Raw genomic sequence first — 21,707 nt, forward strand, 5'->3', positions numbered from 1 at the left:
GCTAGAAGGCAGTAATTGTTCAAGTCTCCAACTGTCCTAGTAACAGAATATATGGCTAAAGTTGTGTATTTGTAGCTAACCTGACCTTTATATGCTAAGGTTTAGGCAGTGAAGGCATTTACAAGAAGAATGGTAATCCTTCTCGTGTGAGTCACCTTCTGGATCAGTTCAGGAAGGATGCAAGGAATGTTAAACTGCGCGGTGGAGAACATCACCTCGAGGATGTGACTGATGTATTGATTCGATTTCTGTACGAAACAGACGATGCTCTTCTCACTAAGGAACTGTATCCCTACTGGATTTCTGCATTAGGTATGTTTTACGCCTCAGTATGTCTGCTGAGTTATGGAATGGAGATGATTTATTGATGTCATTTTCTTCCTGATCAATATATTTTCCTCTCTTAAGCATTGTCCTAATATAGATGTATCAGTTGTTCACAGTGCCCCAGAGAAATTGCTTTTACACACTAAAATCTATACTCATGTCACTAGATACACCGAACGCCATGCAGAAGTTGTATATGAATGTAGTCAGTCTTGCTTTACTGAAAAATATGTTAAGGTAATTTCTGTAGCCGGTAGAACTTGCATGTTTTTCTTTTGCATTGTTATTAAAACTGATCAGATGCTGTCAAATGCATGATTTGTAACATTAACATTCTCTTTATCTGAGATAAGGAATTAAGTAATGCACAAGCCTTTTATCTCCACTTAACATCTTGTAAACATATTGCTCCCGACAAAGTGCATGGCGCTGCTCTGCAGGATGAAATGACTGCGGCTGAGAAATGTGCTACGGTCATGCTGTGTTAAAAAGAAGCACATCCCTCTTGTTCATGCACACTGTGCCATTCAGTGCAAGAATAAACTAAATTAATCCCATTAGTGTCAAACTCAATAGAGTCTAATGGAAGATGGTATTAAGTGAGTTAAGGAAGCAATTTTTGTCAGTCAAAAGCACATAGCAGTTTTCTTTTATCCTATAACTTTGTAGGTATGTTCTGTGCTTCTCTCAGTTTGGATCAGAGAGAGGGCTTGAAAATTGGCTCATTAAGCAACAATATGAGGCCAAAGGCTGCACATTACTGTTTTAACAAACCCTCCTGGGTGCTTACTCTTCTCAGCATGAAGAAGAGCTGTGATATAGATATACAGGATACATATATGGCTAAGTTTGTTTTTCTCGTTGTTTAGTAGACAAAATGTTTCAGACCACATCTGTCATTTTTCTTTGAATTTCTTCTGTGTAATGTAATTTTTATACATTAAAAACTCTCTTGAAGCAATCATCACTAAACTGATTTGTAAGCTGACTCATGCACTAATAGCCAGGTGTCATGACATGTATTTTGGATCATTATATCCTCTGTTATGTCTAAAACCATAAAACATGTTAAAATAATTAAAATGAGTTTTGATTTTTCTGTTGCTTCCGTTTTTTCAATTATTAAAGTGCTACAGATCACACAATTCTACATTATTATAAATTTAGAGGCAAATAGTTTTGTCTGTAAATATTGATACTGCAGTCAGCTAACATGGCTGACAACTGTACACCTTCACACACAACAGGAAATGTTGCAGCCAGTGTGTTCAAACATAGTATTGCTTGTACATGTGGGCAGCTGGATTCACAGAGACACATTATAGCATGAGGTAGCCACCATATAGAAGGGAGTGTAGCATTCGAGGGCATACTGTGTAGATATTGGACATCAAGATTTGCAATTTTAGAAGGAAAGACATAGTGGGACAAAGGGCACATAAACCAGCAGTGTAATAGTGCTGGGAAGGAGAAAGAGGAGGAATAATATGGGAATATGCAGTCTATTAAACTGTCTGCCACATGGGGAAAGTTGGTACTGCGCGTAGGGAGGAGAAGTCGAGTACAACGTTTTTACATACTTTCTCTTTGTTGACTTGGTAGGTTGTTTGGTTCCAAGATCCTTTTTAGCCACAACCTAGATAATAAAGCCTAGACAAACAGTTAACATTTTACGTATGCAAATAACATACAAGCAATAGAATTTTAAGATTATACAATAAAATCTGGATAACAAAGATTAGGCTTAACAGTGTGGATAACTCAGTATTGTCAAATATTGAATAGTGTAACTGAAATGAAATGGAATAGAGTAGCTGATGCCAAGTAAAAATAAATAAATAAAAAACAGCAAGCAAGTAATGTAGACAGAGACAATGTAAAAGGTAAATTATAGACTATGGCATATGTGAATATATAGTTAATAGAATGATTAAGTAGCATAAAACACTGAAATGATAATACTTACAAAAAGTATGCTGTTAAAGTTGTTTTTAAACCCCCAGTGTTTGGGCCTAGCCCACACATTCCTGAACTTATATAGTCCAACTCTGTGATCATCAGACCTTGGAGAACAGGAAATCCTTCAAAAAAGGACAAACTCAGGCTTGGTATATGTAAGGCTGCCTTTTTGTTCATTCAGTCTCCCGAATCTGGGCATGCATTACTAGTCCCAGAATATCTCATGGTTACCATGTGGTGTGTGTGTGTGTGTGTATAAATATATGTGTATATATATATATATATATATATATATATATATATATATATGTGTGTGTGTGTGTGTATATGTATGTATATATGTGTGTATATATATATATATATATATATATATATATATATATATATATATATATATATATATCTACAGTGGCTATAAAAAGTGTACACACCCCTGTTAAAATGCCAAGTTTTTGTGATATAAAAAATGAAACCACAATAAATAATTTCAAAACTTTTCGCACCTTTAATGTGACCTATAACCTGTACAATTCAATTGAAAATCAAACAAATTTGTTAGGGGAAAAAATATAAAAAATAAAAAAAGTAAAATAAGATGGTTGCATAAATGTGCACACTCTTTAACTAATATTTTGTTGAAGCACCTTTTGATTTAACTACAGCATTCAGTTTTCTTGGGTAAGAGTCTATCAGCATGGCACATCTTGACTTTGCAATATTTCCCTACTCTTCCTTGCGAAAGCGCTCCAAATCTGTCAGATTGCGAGGGTATCTCTTGTGCTCAGCCCTCTTCAGGTCACCCCACAGATTTTCTATTGGATTTAGGTCTGGACTCTGGTTGGGCCATTCCATTACTTTAATTTTCTTCTGGTGAAGCCATTATTTTATTGATTTGAATGTATGCTTGGGGTCAATGTTGTGTTGAAAGGTAAAGTTCCTCTTCATCTTCAATTTTCTAGCCGACGCATGAAGATTTTAGGCCAAAAGTGACTGGTATTTTTAAGTGTTCATAATTCCCTTCACCTTGACTAAAGCTCAGTTCCACTTGAAGAAAAGCACCCCCAAAGCATGATACTGCCACCACCATGCTTCACCGTGGGGGTGGTGTTTTTTTGGTGATGCAAAGTGTTGTTTTTGCGCCACTTGTGCAAGCCCTTAAATAGCTTCTTAAAGATACATACAAACACATTGGTCTATATCCTCCCTCTTAAAAAGATTGCCCTTAGTAGAAAATAGCATTGGAGTTAGAAATGCATTACTATAGACATTAGAAACTAATACAATGTTCATGTCCAGGTTGCCTTGTATGTATTACATGGTCTGAAGATGCGACCAGATCTGGTAACATAATCTGGACTTAGTTTAGCATCAGGGACAGTCTTCAGTGAACAACTCATATCAGGAACTTCTGGATTCATCACAGGAACAGGAATATTCTCTGGATCTTCCTCTGGAACAGGAATACTGGACAACTCACTCTAAGATAAAGAGTCTTTCTCACAGGCTGTGTGCTGTGGTATAGGCTGCAACACCGGCATCAAATGTTTACAATTCTGCCTAAACTCTGCTCCTTGTGATTCCTCGATATACGATCTCGGCTCTGGGCAAATATCCTTCATGACTCCAATCAGATCATAACTCTTGGATGTTTGCAACCTTACCAGTTCTCATCATAATGGATTGACCAGTTTGCTGGTGTTTTTGTAGTAGGACACAATATTTTTATTTGAATACAACATATTTGATTTAAGATAGTGAGATATGTGACATGTACCAAACCCATTTCCCAATAATAGACACAACCGCACTTAATTTAGAAACCTATCCAAACAGGCTGTTTGCAGGATAAATACCAACGTATGGAAAAGTACAACCGTATCTAATAAACTCTCACAAAGAGCTCTGGAACAAGATCAGTTATATAACTGTAAGACAACCAAAATCAAGTCAACAAAATTCAGCAAACTCATTCTTGTTCTACAAGTGTCTGTCAGAGTTTACAAATATACCTGTTCTCCTGACCATAAACACCTTAGTAATTCTCTGCCCCCCTCCAAAGCCACCCCTCTATATCCCCCTTTTTTACTTTATACAGATATGAGAGAGAGTGAAGTTTGGATAGTAAAGAAAGGAATATGTGATTACATGAGAAGAGAATGTATATGTATAAAGTTCATAGAGAGTGTGAGAGAGATACTTTCAAATTACATACGAGTACTTGAAGGATATGTCCTTTGGTAGCATAGCAAGTGAGAAAGATTTTCAGTACTGGGACAAGAGAGATTATGTTAGGGAGAGATATAGCAGGTCAGAAAAATGAAAAACGATTATAAATGGAGGAAGTGCAAGAAAGTGGGGTGAGATATAAAACTATGGTTAAAAAATGAAGATGGGATTAAACAGAAGAATGGATTAAAGGATGGGACTAGCCTGGTGTGTAACTTGAGCAGAGCCAGGAATTAGAAATGTTTTTAAAGAAGTTTGAAATGTGTGGAGGTTGGGAGATGACACGATTGCTATAGGGTGGAGGTTGGGAGATGACATGATTGCTATAGGGTGGAGGTTGGGAGATGACATGATTGTTATATGGAGGTCAACTGGTGCCCTAGGCAAAAGGGCTCTGCAGCACCCCCACCACACCACCCAGTGCCCCCATCCTGGTCTACCTGCACCAAATAAACAATAAAAAAGTGCCCTTGCTAGAGCAGCGCCCTAGGCGGCTGCCTAGTTGGCCTATGCCTAAGGCCGGCTATGTGGTGGAGGTTGGGAGATGACATGATTGTTATAGGGTGGAGGTTGGGAGATGACATGGTTGTGGTAGGGAGTGAGAAAGGGGAGGGGCAGCCTGATGATGCTGCTTAGTCCAACCTCCCTGTATGGTACTGCAAATTGGCTAATCACACTTGATTTTTTTTTTTTTTGCCTAGAGTTTCTTACTCTGCCAAATGGACAAACAGGATGCATATAGGTTAACTGCAGCTTCTCAACATTATACAAGCATCACCCCCCCCTTCCTGACACGTTTATAGAAAGACAGACAAAATCATGATTTTCTGATAACACAGAGTGGATTTACCGGATCAGTTGTGTTTTCACATCAGTCTCTACTTGTACTTGATTGTTTTCCTGGGAAAGTGCTGCATACTGCAACACTGGTAATTCAGCTCTGCATACTGCAACACTGGTAATTCAGCTCTGCATACTGCAACACTGGTAATTCAGCTCTGCATACTGCAACACTGGTAATTCAGCTCTGCATACTGCAACACTGGTAATTCAGCTCTGCATACCCCAACACTGGTAATTCAGACCCATTGTTGTGGGAGTTGCAGTACTGAAGACCTGACTGTAGACCAAACTGTTTAACATTCAGGTTGAGAGTCTGCTTTAGTGGGGTATAGTAAAGATGGCCATGACAGGACATCTTAGAGAATATACATTAGGGAAGTGGAGGAACCAAAAGCAAACTTGCTACCAGATGGACAAAGCCCTTACTACTGCCCAGGCAGCCTGAGTTCAGATTGTGGTTCAGGTAATTCATGGACCTTGTGGAGAAAGATTAGTGCACCCACCATTTGGAGAAGGGTGGGATGGAACAGTATGCACACTGCTACATTCTTTTGACAGACTCATTATGCAAACGTTCATCCCAGAGGTAGAATTCTGGCTGTCAAGTACTTCTTAGTGATAGCCTTCATAGTGAGTTTATGGAGGCAAGCACTTTTCAAATTTCAGACATTGTGGGACCGACAATAATGCAAGTAGCTGGTCCCTCTTGCCCAGGAATGGAGATAGACCACTTACGAAAGAAGTGCTTTTAAGCTAGCATACCAGTGAGGACATAAAGTACTTCATGTTTCCCTGAATAAAGGCTCTTTGAAAACAGCTTCCACTCCAACATTGAGTAGGCATTCCTAGTGGCCTTCGGAATGAATGGGCATGAATGAAAGCATTCAGGAAGGCTTGTCAGTTGGCAGTCATGGAGCAAAAAAATAAATAAATAAATAAATAGAAAAAAAGTTGATTTAACAGAAATGGCTTCTTGTTACGTTGTATTAAGGATCTCAGACTTCAGGTCTGGAATACCATTTTTTTATAAGGCAAAACATCCATAGAACACACATCCAATAGCAAATGCTTTTATATTTGTATATTTTAAGACAAAATACTTAGGGGCCACTGTATTATGACTAGTTATGGTACACTTTATTCATGGCATGATGCTCTTATAATAGTTACACTTAAGCTGGGCAAGCGCCTCCACTTTGACAGGATTTAAAGATCTGTCTTTGTAGTGAAGTGTACTGTATGGACTTCACCAGAAATATTTCTGCCTGTCCCACTCTCTCTGTCTGTGTATGTCTCTCTGATTCTATGCACCTCTCCTTGGAAGTGGAGCCAGTATTATATGCATGTTAAACTGCATGTATTACTTTTTCTAACATAATGTGTGAATGGGGCTCATTTTTTCCCTTATTTTCTACAAGTTTCATTGGTTTATTCCTCTTCTGTCTAATGGCTGTTATAAACAGATTAAAAACTGAACTTTTCCAGGTTTGTCTTGGATATCAGTACAATGGACACCACTCTCAAATCCTTACTAGATCCAATAAGGAAGCGACCACTTATCTTCCCCATATCTATTTCATTACTTAATACCTAGTCTATTCCGCAGGGACTTGGGTTTCATGCTAACCCTAACCTTGTCACTTCCCGTAACCTTAACATGCATCTTAACTACAAAAAAGCCTTTGCCATAACACTACCACTGACCAAGCTAGCTTAGTCACCACACACACACACACACACACACACACACACACACACACACACACTGTTAATCTAACCCCTTATCAAACCCTTAACCACACACACATTCACACAAAGACATGCACACCCAGTATACATCCCACTTATATTTTTTGGCATTGGAAACATTTGACGTAACAGATGTTTGCACAACCAACCCTGCACTTGAGGTTGTCGACCAAAGCAACAGTCTACCAAACACTACACTCATTCAGCCTGCATGATTTTCCAGTAGTCAGTAACTGACTGTTTAACATTTTTTTGCTAATTTTATTTCTGTTGGTGGCCAGTCTAAGTATTGCATTTTCTTGTTCTTATTTACCATTACTTGCTATTTACATTGCTGTGCTTAAGTATTTTGTGTGTGGTGTGAGTGTGTGTGTGTGTGTGTGTGTGTGTGTGTGTGTGTGTGTGTGTGTTTGTGTGTTTAATACTAAGGGAATAAGTACTTATATACACTTGAAAATGCTCACTTTTGGATCCTGTCCCTTCACTTCTGTTAATGTCTCTGTACTGACTACCATACCGGGTGATAGGACTACTGGCACCCCTGTGATTACCAAACCAGGAGTCTGTGAAACACCTTTGCCACTGGGTTCCATTCAATAGTTGTTATACCAACCACCCCTCTGATTATTGAACTAGGATTCTATGGAACACCTTTACCACTGGAGCCCATTCTGTACTACTGCAACTAAAACCCCTCTGCTTACTTAACCAGAAGACCATAAATAATCCTTACCACTGGGGCACATTCTGTTTTACATGCAGCACACCTTTGTTTACTGAACCAGGAGTCCATGAAATATCCTTACCACCAGGTTCTAGTGTGTACTGGTTGCATATAGCACCCCTCTGCTTACCAAATCAGGAGTCCATGAAACTCTCATATAACTAGGGAACATTCTGTATTACTAGCACTGAGAGTAATCAGTTGCTAGTTTCTCCATTCACCCAACAAACTGGGGAGACAAAACTGTCTACTGTTCATGATCCAAGCTCTTGCTTGTAAGACAGGGGCCTATGACAATAGCCTTAATTTCTGAGAAGTAGATGCCAAACAGGAGCAAGCCCAACTCTGAGCCCTGGGGTACTCCACTCGTGACCGTGCTCATGGTGAAGGTGGTCTCACCAATCCTGACTTCTTGTGGTCTATCCATGAGGCAGCCAGGAATCCAGTGAGTCATGTAGGGATTTATGCCTAGTTTTCAGAGTTTGCCAGCAGTACCTGAATGGGGTATTTTATGGAATGTGGTAGCCTGGTGAAGTTTGGTGGTATGCACCATTTTCCCCTTAAGTAGTCAATACAGAGACATTAACAGAAGTGAAGGGACAGGATCCAAAAGTGAGCATTTTCAAGTGCATATAAGTACTTAGCCTTGGTGACCCACTTGAAGTCTACCAGGTTGAGTAGGCAAGACTTTCCCTTAACAAAGACAAACTGCAATAAGTCAAGTGTCTGTACATTGACAATGTCCTTTTTGAAACACCTTTATTGAATTATCATTTAAGACAATGGTAAACATGCATTTATATAAAAGAAAACAAACCATGCTAACATGCCCAAAGTTACAAACGATATATATCACATACATGTTTTTATACAGTTGTCATCAATCCAGCATTATTTAAATTGCTGAGTTCTTGCCTTCTGATAAACCTCACTCCTCCTCCAAAGCACTATTCTGCATATATTGTTCCCATAATTCCCTTTTTTTCTCTGTGTAGTTTGCTGCTGCCCTTTTCTAAATATCCCACTTCCAGCTGTTTGTCTCGGTTAAAGTATTCACTACTTCAAGTAAAGTTGCTGTAGACTTTGAGCTCCATTTTCTACATTTGCGTTTTTTGGCAGCCATCAGAATTAAAGTCAACAATACCTTTCTATGTCTTGGCAATTCAGACCTTGTATCCCAGCTCAAAAAAAAAAATTCCTTATTTAAACATATAAGCTGACTCAATATTTTTGACCAAGTACTGTGTAAGTAATTTTTGAAGTCTGCCAACTCATTGCACTCCCAAAACATATGTTCCCTGTTTATCTTTTTCTTCCCCATCACATCTCCAACATTTGCCATTCACCTCAAGAAAAATTCTTTGGAGTCTGCTTAGAGTATAAAAATACCTATACTAACACTTCTAAGCAAAAATACTAAATCTTCTAGACTTTGTTGCACATTTTGGAGACATACAGATGTCTTCCCTTTGTTTTCATGTGAATTCCTTATCTGATCTGTCTTCTCAAACTTTTCTGACCCCCTCTGATTGATACATAGTTGTGCAATATTTTATATGCCCTACTAATTACCCCTTTTTTTTAACAGCAACTACCTTCTAAGATGCAACTCTGGCAGAACAGGTCTTTCACTTAGGATTCCACTGTCCCTTTCTGATTGCTTATACTCTGTTATCAGTCTCTGATGAGGAAGGCCATCTCTAGTCTGCAGTGCAAATGTCTTCAGGGCCTCTTCCCATTGTATTAACTTTTCCTCTGTAATTATTTGATCACAATACCTTATTTCGTTTGCCATTTTTTTCCAGAAAATTCCACATCTCCTGCCTTTTTCTCTGTATTTGTAATTGAACTCATCCATATTGGCAGAATCTTTATCTGTTCTCACACTGGCTTAGTTCTTAGAATAATATTTGCTAATTTATGAATATAATATTTTGTATGATTGTTGAATATACTTAAGGATCTACATCCAGAATCCCATTCTTTAATTGTTTCTTGAATTTCTCCCCTACTTCATCATTATCTATTTCCACTTTGAATTATAGCTTTCCATTTGTTTTATATATATATATATATATATATATATCAGCTTTATCTATGTAGCTCTAAAATACCCATTTAAATCATGTAATCCTAATTTACCTTGTTCTTTTGTAAGGATATTATCCCTCTTCACCCTTGCCCTCTTCCCTTCCCTGGTAAAATCCTTCAACATAATTGCTGTTCACAACCTGTCCTCTGGTTGATAAAAATATCCTTCACCTGTACCTAAAACTAAAGGGCCTAAAATGTTTTCATTACTTGTATCTTGCTATCCATATTAATAAACAAAAGCTTCCAGTTTCACAGTTTTGTATTATCCTTTGTTTAGTCTCTTCTCATGTATTTTAGTTGCCATAACAGAATCCTTTATTAACCCATCCTCCTAAATATTTAGTTTTACTGTGTCCTCATAAATATGGGTATTGCTGAACCAATTCATGTATGGTTACATAGTTTAGAGCTATAGCCTTGGTTTTGCCTGATTTCAATTTATAACCCTCCCCCCACAAAATTGAAATTGTCTCAGAATGTTCTACAACACTGATATGTCCTTTTCTGTTTTTATCACGTACAAAATAATATTGTCAGCATATAAAACCAACTTTTCTTGATTACCATACAGATTATATCCTTGAATTTCTGAGTCCCTTCTTTCTGTGTCAGACTATCTGTAGTCCACATAAAGAGAAAGAGGACACCACTGCCTGGTTTCTGTGTTCAAACACAACTTAGCAGGCAGGAACCTTCCTGTTTTACTTTTTGCCCTTGATCCCTCGTATATCCTAATTAACCGTATTATTGTATCAGGGAATGCAAATGCTTCCATTGCCCTATTCATAAAATCCCAGCTTATTCATTGAATGCTTTTTGTCATGAAGACTCACTAACAGAAGCTCTATTTTGTTAATTTCTGCATCCCTCTGGATCATTATTTTTATTTTAACATTGTCAAATGTTTGCATCCCCCCCACAAAACCACATCAATCCATATCTATCAATTCTGCTAATACCTTTGCCATTCTTTTAGCTGTCATAGACATAAACACTTTATAATTATGTTTTAAAATTGAAATAAGGCTATATGAAGTTGAGTCAGATAGGTCTTTATCATGTGTGGGCAGTACAGCCAGTATGGCTTTTTTCCCAAGGTGTTGGTGCCCCCCCCCCCTCCCCATTAAAATACTATAAAACAAAGTCTTCCAGTATTTATCACTTTGTTCCCTCCTAACTTCTGAACTTTTTAGGAATACCATCCATTCCTGGTGACTTTCATGCAGGTTGATCAAACATCACTGTTTTATCTCATCTTCTTCTGTCTTAAGTACTAGATGTTTAGCCTCATCACTACTATCGTTGGCATAACTAAGTCTTCCATAAACATTTCCATTTCTGCTCTTTCTAGTTTTCCACATTCCTCTGCTTTATTCAAATTTTCATAAAGTTTCTGAAATACTTCTTATACCTCTACATGATCTGTAGTTATTTTTCTTGTTACAGGCTCCCTAAGTTGGCAATGATCCTTTCCACTTTCTGTTACCTAACTCATTGTGCTGAAAGTTTTTGTGCTCATGAATTGCTATAGCAAAAATAGCTGCTTAACAGCAGTCTTTCTAAACTCGTTCATATTATCCAAGTAATCTGTTGTATTCTCTTTAGCACTCCGCAGTTGTATATCTGCTTCTTCTATGATAGTCCCCTTATTCTGTAATACTTTAACGTGTCAGACCTTCTAAGTAATTATTGTTGCTGCTTAAGCAATATATCTTTCTCTTTTATTTCTATCACATTTTAAAACTCTATTATTATTTTATTCTACTCACTAGCTATCAGTTCGGAAGAGTTTTCTATCTTCTATAAAAACTCTCAAATAATTCTTACTGTCCATTCCTTAAATTCCTCTCCTTTTAACAGATAGGTGGAAATGTGCTAGTGTCTCATTTTTACCTCATTACTGTGGTGGTGGTGCTGCGGTAGTGCTGTTGCCTCACAGTAAGACGTTGTCCCGTTCGATTCTCAGCTAGAGCATCTTCTGTCTGGAGACATGTGTGAATGGGCGTACCTTCGTTGAAGGTTGTGCATCAGGGCTGGCAACGTGGCACGTAAAAACTACTGCCAATCATTAGCGGACCGGCGTTCCACTGTGGCGACCCCTAACCGGGAAAAGCCGAAAGACACAACAACAACCCTTCACTTATAATAATAATAGTTTTTATCAGTGCATGAGGTGAAATAGTTATTGGATGGTTGTCAGAACATTCATTCAAATGCACAAGTTCCTGTGAAATATATTTTCTATCCAGTCTAGCCTAAGTATTGTAACCCCCTCAACATCTTGATTTTCCGTATTGCTTTTCTTACTTCTCCTAGGGTGGACTCGTCTTCATCCTTCATCATAGGCTGTGTCTGGGGCAGTACAGCTTTGTGAGATTTACTATATTCAGAATCTGCTGAAAGTATTCCTTCTCTCTGCCTTTGATGTCCTTTGGACTTTGAGCCATTTGTTTCTAGTCCCATTACTGTACCTTGAATAATATGTAAATTCTTTTTGTGTTCATACTACTGAATTTACATATTCCTTATGAAATATTCTCAGAGATCTACCATCTTTTGTCATATTTTCCCTTCTAGAACCCCTGATATGTCCTCTGTATTGCCAAGTCTCCACACATACATAATGTTTCCAGCTGAAAGATGAATATAGCTGTGATGCCCCTGCACTAGCCCAGTAATCAAGGACCCTTAATCCTCACCACTAGCACCAGTGAGGGACATACACATTGGGAGGATGACAAGTACACACACAGTAAAGTACAATTTCCCTTAAGAGCACACAGGGATCATAGACAGTCTGGGGCTGTTTCTCCCTCTCTCTCTCTAGATCCCCAATAAGACTCCCCACTGACACAGCTATAGGGTTATGATCTCAGCCTTGTGGTCAACCCAAAATCTCCCAGCACCATCTCTGTCCAACCAGTGCTTCGTGTCCCTGCCCAAGTAGCTGACGCACGCACTTTGAGATTTGATTTATATGCAAACAGACACTCCTGGGGAAGGCTGGTACAGGTTCACTAGCTATGCCACAATACCACAAAAGCAAAATAAAGTGCAAAAAAAGAAACCACTTTGCCAGAGAATAAAGCAGCAGATAAATATAGCCAAATAAAATTTTAATAAAGCACTCTAGTGCCTCGGCTATGGCCTTCTTGGAGTATGTACTCGAAGAAGACTGTAGCTGAGGTACTAGAGTGTTTTATTAAAATTTTATTTGGTTATATTTGTCCGCTGCTTTATTCTCTGGCAAAGTGGTTTCTTTTTCACTAGCTATGCCCCCTTCTGCTCAGACTATAAGGTAGTACCAGCTGCCACTGACCACTACTCAGCTACTATAAGGCCCTTTCCAAAGGGTGACCAGTTTTACTGTGTAATGATACTATTATCCAAATGGTAAGTGTGACCAAGGCCAAGGCTATTTAAGAGTGGCCTATACAGTGTCACCAAATACATATGCAAGTACTCTAACAACTTAAATATCTCTAAACAAACCAGCCACAATTAAAAGGTTTAAATAGCTTCTTCTTCTTCTTTCGGCTGTTCCCGGTTAGGGGTCGCCACAGTGGACCACCTGTCTGCTCATGATTGGCAGTGGAGTTTTACAGTGTCGAGTTGCCAGCCCGGCGCCCAACCTTCCACAGAAGGCACACACATGCACACACTCACACCTAGGTCCAATATAGAGTGCCCACTCCACCTACAACATGTCTATATATATTTAATAATAAATAATAAAATAACAAGACAATACTCAATAACTGACACAGTCACTTCAGAGTACAAAATCACAGGAAATATTTTAAAACAACATTGCAGGACAGTCTCAAATAAACACAAAAACATCTAAACTAATCTTCGATATAGTCCTATCTATATCTAAGAAAAATCACTGTACACTAGTTACTTACTATTAGCAAGGCAAAAGTGCTAATGATGGATGTTTCCAGGTCCAAAGACAAATACAAAAATGCACATTCTCTGAGAGAGTTCCTAAATTAATATCAAAACATTACTGTGGGGTCAGTTGGATGACATCACCATTTGTCACCTGCCTTCAGTTCCCAGGCTAACAGATACCAACAGAATTTTTAGTATCTCTCTGTGAAAAGTACATATCTCTCAGAAGGTTGCCTAAAACTGAAAGTCGTAAAACAGTTAAACATTTTTAGATTTTAAACCTAGTAATTGTTTCTGTTTCAGGACAATAGAAAGAAATTCCTAGCTCTAGAAATCTTGACTCCTTGCTGCCTTAAAACTACCTTTTATAGCACATTGTAAAACACTTTTAACTTATTTTCTAAAGTTTTCCAAGTTAACTGTGTTTATTCCATTTTTTACTATTAATATAGTTTATATACATTTCTGTTCTTTTCTAGTAGGGTACACTGTGGTTACATTCTTAAAGCTCAGTACATGACATACAGATCAGCACACACTTCTGCACCAGTAGTTTAATATCCACATAACATATAGTTTTCTTACATTTGTAAGACAAGCCTATGGATAATATTAATATTCACAAATGACATATGATTATTTACAAAATTCCAGATAGCTGGGCTGGCAGCCTCACAATATCTATCAAAAGTGTCATAAGCTCAATAGTAGCTGTTTTAATATAATAGAAATACATACCAGTGTAATCCTCCTCCCCTGCCAAAAAACCTTTACTAGGACAAATTATCACTATTGCCTTTTACCGCTTCTGTCACTAGTGGAGCCACTTTAAAATCACTGTTATTACTTTCCTTCTCCCTTGTCCCTGATATTATACTGAATGTCCACACTAAAATTCTTTATTTGTTAAATTCACATGCCCATTTATGTTCAAATGTATATCTTGTGACATTATTTGCCCACCTACATTTTGAAATATAGTGCAAATACTCTCTGATTTTTGTCTGTACCTTAAAGCCATTTACATTCCTTGAGATTATGGACTGAGTAACCATTATGATAGAAAGCAATTGCTCCCACCTATTATACATGATAGTTATTCTGAATATGTGTTTACAGCATGTGTTTTACTTACACACACCCATTAATGTTTGGCAGGCTGATGTCTCATAAATTTGCCTCCTCATCTCAATTTGAAATTGTGTCACAGTTTAAAGATTTTTTTTGCTTGAATGAAAGCACTCAAACAAAATGTTAAATTGATTTTCAAACCATCTCATCCTCTTTTAACTTACAGCTAGCCCACAAAACTGTTTACAAATTCAAAAAAATGGTGTTTTCCCCTTCAGAAAGGCACAGTTGCCTCAAATTTATGCCTGCCCCCACAGGCATTACTTGTTCTAAAATTGAGGGTACACGTGCTAAAGCCTGATCTCCCACATTCACTGACTGCAGTCTGTCAATTTCTTTGGTCTGTCTTCCCTATCCAGATGTAAAAAAACAGATTGCATGCTTTCAGAAGATATTAACTTTTAACCTCAAGAAAAAACTGCACTGACTACCTTTAAATGAACAAACTAAACTGTGCTGTGTTCTGTTAAATATATTAATGTATAACTTATTCAGTTACCACAGCTTCAAACTCCATGTACTTTTCACAGAATTGCTTCGTAATGTACTTGTAAATGTTAATTATAATGCAACTCATACATTTCTCTCAGCACAGAATATTCAGAGGTGTCAGGATTACTGGCTTGCTCTTTCAGACAACTTTATCCAAGCAAATGTCATTGGTAATAAGAAAAAAACAGCTAGGAACTTCACAAATGCAGGAAATAATATTCCTAAATTTCACTCAGAATGCACTGTTTGGTCTTTTTGTGGTTAATTGTCTGCACCTGTAGACATCTTCTTTTTCACTAATATCAATTGCTGATGGAATAAAATAAATAATGACTTCACAAACACAAGAAACACTTCCATTTTCTGTGGTTTTCAACACTTTGTATTTTTCAGACTTATTTTCTTAAAAAAAACACTTGTCTATAGTTTAAAATCAAGAGCATAATCTACATATCCACCCATGTAAACTAGAACAGGGTCTAATTCTCCACATAATGTGAGTGATACATTTTTACAAACACACCCCAGCAGCCCAAGATCACAACATTATATTAACTTTAACTTGCTTCTTTCAACCTGTCTTACCATGTTACATTGTAGAAAAGGTGTTTCTTGCTTTAATATCCTTAGCGTATGTAGCAGTCACTGATAATATTCCCCCACCTTACATTAAAAATACCCCTGACAATACCCTATACAAAACCACTTTACAGTATAACATATAATTTTTATCATGACATTTTTGTACAAATATTAATAAGAACAAAACTGTTTATCTGCATATACTTCTTTAGACCCTTCAGTGGGGTAGATGTTTTATTGTTCACCCACCAGATTAACCCAGTCAATAAAATTCTAAGCTTTCTCAGTACGTCTTCTTGCAAAGCCACATTTCATGTCCCTACTCCTGTATGGAATGGGATTGATGCTTTACACTTTCTAATTTTATTCACTAATTTTACATTGTTGCTTATCTTCTAATCTCCATCCCTCAACACCAGTCTCTTGCTTTAATTCAAAGTGCCCCTGATTCTTCTAGTCAGCTTCTTTGCTTTTTTCAGTCATTCGATCAGTTTCTTTTGGAATAATGGAAAAGGTTTCACTGGCAGAGTCTCCTTATGCAAGAAGAATGGCTTACTGTTGGCTGGCTAAACATATTTATTTCCTCCTTACCCTGTTCTGTGTTCAAAAGTGTCTTTGATCCTCCAGGAAAAAAATTCTGTAGACAGCTGTCTACAGCAGCTTGAATCTCAAATCTGCCTCTTGACATACCCTGATTACTGGAATAAACTTTTGAGTCTTGTAACTGGTATACAGTAAATAATCATTTTCCACAAACTCTGTTGTGCCCATAATTTTGTCAGGAAGAATTCTTTTTGATGGTGTGATTTCTTCTTTACTGATATAGGTATTGAATGCTTTCGTGTGACCGTATCAGATTTTAAATATTCATATAGGGTGCCCTTTCATTTACCAAATCCTGCTGCTGAAATTGCACTTTCATAAAATTCATACACTGCGTTCCCTTCAGTTTCTCTGGTACAGCAGAAAATATCAGGTTTTGTCTATGCACTCAGTCTTCTAACTCTACTATTTTTTAATCAACTCTTCTTGAGAAATTTCATGCTTAGCCAGCCTTTTCTTCATTTCAACCTCTTTTTTTTGGCAATTTTATCAGTTCATTTGAATAACTAATTAAAGCTTCTTCTATTTTTCCAGATGTTTGTTATTTTGCTGCATATATTCATTCAACGTTTCACTTATTATAAACACCTCTTGGTACATCTGATTTATTTTTCCTCTCTATTAATGGAAGACATCTCCTATATCAAAACTTAAACCTGAACTGTTTTTTGCCGAACAGCTGCAAGAGACTTCCCCTTTTTCTGGTTGATTTTCTGTTACTTTCTTTTAATTTTTTCCATGCTGGAACTTAGCCAGTAGTAGTCAGTAACTGAAATGTATCCAATTAGATAGCTGTTACTGACTTTTTTCACAATTGTACTGTCTGCCTGGGAGAGTTCTAATCAAACAGCTGTTTAGTATGCAGCCTTCTTAAAAGTCCCTGTCTTCCTTCTTATTGTTGGTTTAAATTAACAAAAACAAATACAACAACATTTTTATTTTAATTTTTCTTTTGCCATTCTTTCCTTGGAACAATTAATCTCCTTGCTCCTTCACTCACTCTTGCTCTCTCTCTCTCTCTGTCTCACACACACACACACACACACACACACACACACACACACACACACACACACACACACACACACACACACACACACACAACTTGTCCATCTGATCTGTTCTGCACATGCCTTATGGTATATTGCCAGTAACCTGCACTATGATTAGGCCTTTCTGTTGAGCCATAGCAAAGTCTTCTGGAGTTTTCTCGTAATGAATCTGTTGTAGGTGATGAATGACAGACTATATTGCACTGATCTGGGTGTGGTATTTCCCTGTTTAGTAGAGAGATGAGATAGTTGAATGACTTCTCAAGAACTGTGATGTTGTTATTCCTGAGTGCCACTAGTATGTGCAAGGCATATTTTTCCATTAACTTCTGCAACTGACAGTAGACAATGCCAGGACTTCAGACAACCCAGAATGCATTGTCGCTGTAAGGCATATTTGTGGAGTACACAATTACAGATGGATGTAGTAGTACTTGAGATATGTAAAACATTGTTTAAAGGAATGATTTTTGGAAAGGGCTACATAAAATTCCTTCTTGGACTAAATGGATTATAGATTTTATCTTGTAGAGGATACAAATACTTGTCCAGCCCTCATTAAATTCTACAATAATTACATCAGCCTACTTCCAGAAATTAGCTACTGGTTTCACAGGCAGACATTGCATATTCTGTACTAACCCACTAATCACTGTAGATGTTTAAATTTAAGAAAGTGTGTCGACTGCACTGATGAATTGCACTGCAGTCTTAAGAGTCTATATGGTACATACCTCTCAATTATCCCTATTATGGAGGATTGTTCCTATATTTAAATCAGATTTAAGATTTCCCTATTTTTGGAATTATGTTCCTATTCTCAGACTTGATTTACCCCGTCACACAATTTTCTGAATCAACGTCATCACACATAAATTTTGAAGCTATCTACTGCTCAAAAAACCCCACTGCATCACCAACAGACCAGTGGCAGCAGTAATTTAATGAAAGAGGTCACCAAGTTTTGCATCTTCCTTTTTCTGAAGCAAAAAAAAAAAAAAAATGACCTGTCATGGTAGAATTTTACAATACAATTCAGAGAAGTCTAGAAATTTTACATTGTCTCTTTGACAATGTGCTTCATTGTTTCCATAATTTTTGTCCAGTTTGTTTTTTAAACCTCTGGTTCTGAGTAGTGTCCCACATTCCCACTCATAGTGGGGAAAATTACAAACTATTTGTTATTCATATTTTATGCTAATTAGGTATCCCGATTTTAGCTGGGTTTTCCCATTTTTACAAGGACCTTTGTAAAATATTTTTTGCAGGTTTAGAGTATTCTGTTTACACTTCATGAAAATTGGGCTGCATAACTCTGTTGTTGAATAGATAATGCAAACAAGTGTGTTTATACATTTGCTTCCTGTATAGTGATTGTTATAGTCTAAGAAATGGACATTCAGATTACTCCAGTTTGTAGTTTTTCAGAAAAAAAGCATATTCTTTTCATTACATACCTTCCATTTATGAATTTCTATGTTTGTAACATTTCCTTCATGTTAATTATGAATTTTCATTACATTTTTTTTGTTGCGCAGTGCTCCTTTTCAGGTTTGCCAATCATATTTAACCAGCTTTTATTATAAAAAAAAAATGGAAAACAATGTTTTGCGGCCCATGTATGTTTTGTGGGTAGCATTGTTACTGAAATTCTGATCACCTCATTTAGCTAATGCTTGAAGTTTTCAGTTTGATTATGGGCCTTGCTGCATATCTAGGATGCCTCAATAAATAATTGTTGTAACATACCTACTGAGAAATGTGCCAGTTTTCATGGATATCAGGAGTAAAGCAAAAAACACCTTTTTAATTAAAACTGTGAATACTGGTAAATTGTAATGTGCTCGTCTGGTGTTTCTAAGCATTATGTTTAAGTGACTATTCAGGTTTGCACTTGGTAATATGTAGTGTTATATACAGGCGATTAATTCAAATTCCTAGAAGTGTATTATACACTAGACTGTACACGAACACTAAGCATTCTAATGTCATTTGCTTTGAACATCGGTTCAGCATTATATAAAACATTCAGACACTGCATAGTCTTCACAATTTCAGTGCTTCCAAATACTAAGGTTTTCATGATTAAGATGTACAGTTTCTTTGAAAATCTGTCAAGTATTAAATGGTAGAGTGGAAGTTGTCATGCTGTGATGTGCTTAGTGGGAATTTTGCAGAAAAATTGCTCCAGCAGGAACTATAGTGATGGAATTTACACTTGCCAGCGGTATGCCATATTATTTCCCTGTAGTCTTTGGTCTGTAATGTACTCTTTATTTAAAAAGCAGAAGAGAACTTTTATGGGGTCATTTTATCTTTGCACTCAGATGGTCAGGTTCAAATTTATAATAGCCATATACTCAGTTTTTTTTTAGAATCGTTATAAATCAGTTTCTTGAATCTTGTCTTATTAATGGCCAGTGTTTTTTGATGTAGATACACAAGATGAAAAGGGGCGAGTGGAAAGGTATATAACCTTTACCAGAACACTTCCTCGAGTCAATAGAACAACTCTCGCTGCCTTAATTGGACACCTTTACAGGTCAGTGTACATACAGAGATTATAAAGATCTATAATAAAGGACACATATTAGCTAAAGAATTACATGAATAGTTCCAATAAAATGTAACAGTCTTTGTAAGAATCGAAAGTTCTTGTCACCTATTTCAGAGTTTCTGCATTCGTTATTTGATGGGCCTCAGATAAGTATTCTGTTTACAAGATAACTTAAATATAGAATTAGTAACATGTATAATACACCTTTCTAAGTGCTGAATTGTTTAGAACCTGTCAAAAGATGTTTATTACATTTATTTTGTACTGTTGGCTGGCAGATTAACTCACTACTTGACTTACTATATGAAGATACACCCTTGTTTCCTGAATCAAAAAGGCTTGTAATGCGCCAGGAGATGGCCTTTAGCTGCTATTTAAATATGATATTAGAAATAAATAGCATAAATGTTTATTAATGATGAATACTGTATCCCCCACCCCATTCTACTGCAAATAGAACATGGGCAACTTTATGAGTCTTTGTAGGTTAAAACTAAAATGTTCTTATTTCTTTGTGTTTTTCTTTTTTCTTTTGTTAAAAAAAATATAAACAGTTGTTAATGTTTAAGCACTTCAGAGAAGTTGAAAATTGATACATTGAATATACCTGGTCATGATGCTTTTAAAACTAAAGAATCCCTTATGGGTGTATTAACAGGTTTTGTGTGCATCTTGGTCAGTATTTTTATTCTGTAAAATGATACGACTGAGAAAGATAGAAGCCAGTTAACAATGATTTGCAGTAGCTTGTATGACTGAGGACTTGTATCTCATCTTGCTTTTAAGTAGGTTGCAAAATGTTAACTTTGACACTTTTCTTTGTACAGAGTTCAGAAATGTTCAGCAATGAATCAAATGAACAGCCAAAATTTAGCTATGGTGTTTTCAAATTGCCTTTTCCAAACTGAAGGACACAACAGCAGTGAAGTCAGTGTTGTAGAGGACCTGATCGATAATTATGTCCAATTGTTTGATGTAAGTCAATATTTCATAGTACCTATTTTCCAAAGATCTTATTTCAGCTCTGCACACTTATATGCTTGTGGCTGTGTTTTGTATGCACTGGACTGTATTCTGTAATATCAGTCCTCATTTTGCTGTCAGGTAAATGCCTCTGAAATGCAGACAAGTAATTAAAGAAAAATATTACAGAAGTCTTTGTCATGTACTTAATTAAGCAGTTCCATTAAATCTGGTGCTTTATAAAGTCCAGATCCACTGTTAAAATGTTTCACATGATTGACAGAGCCACATGTGTCTGCAGCCTGAGCTCACTTTCATATCTATTGGCAGTGAAGATGATAATAACATGTATGCTTATCAAGGAAAGAAGATCGTAGCAGATCAGTACAGTCACATGCGTACTTCTACTGCTGTTTGTTTTTGCATTCCTTGAAAGTGGCCAGGTTTTACACAAACATAATCTTTTTGGTAGAACAGGGGTGTATGCTTTTATATTCATACCTTTGAT

General features: G+C 36.9%; 1 protein-coding gene across 1 annotated transcript in view; it reads left to right on the forward strand.

The window, feature by feature from the left end:
• The window catches only part of ARAP2 (ArfGAP with RhoGAP domain, ankyrin repeat and PH domain 2), a 2,678,178-nt gene that overhangs the window by 1,844,020 nt on the left and 812,451 nt on the right, over positions 1–21,707 (forward strand). The window contains exons 21-23 of the mRNA XM_044062089.1: positions 100–312; positions 20,116–20,221; positions 21,064–21,211. Coding sequence (XP_043918024.1) covers positions 100–312; positions 20,116–20,221; positions 21,064–21,211 — 467 coding nt within the window. The remainder of the gene's footprint in view (positions 1–99; positions 313–20,115; positions 20,222–21,063; positions 21,212–21,707) is intronic.

The sequence above is a fragment of the Protopterus annectens genome, chromosome 2.part1 (genome assembly GCF_019279795.1).
Source record: "Protopterus annectens isolate FY-2018-M chromosome 2.part1, PAN1.0, whole genome shotgun sequence".
Lineage (NCBI taxonomy): Eukaryota > Metazoa > Chordata > Ceratodontiformes > Protopteridae > Protopterus > Protopterus annectens.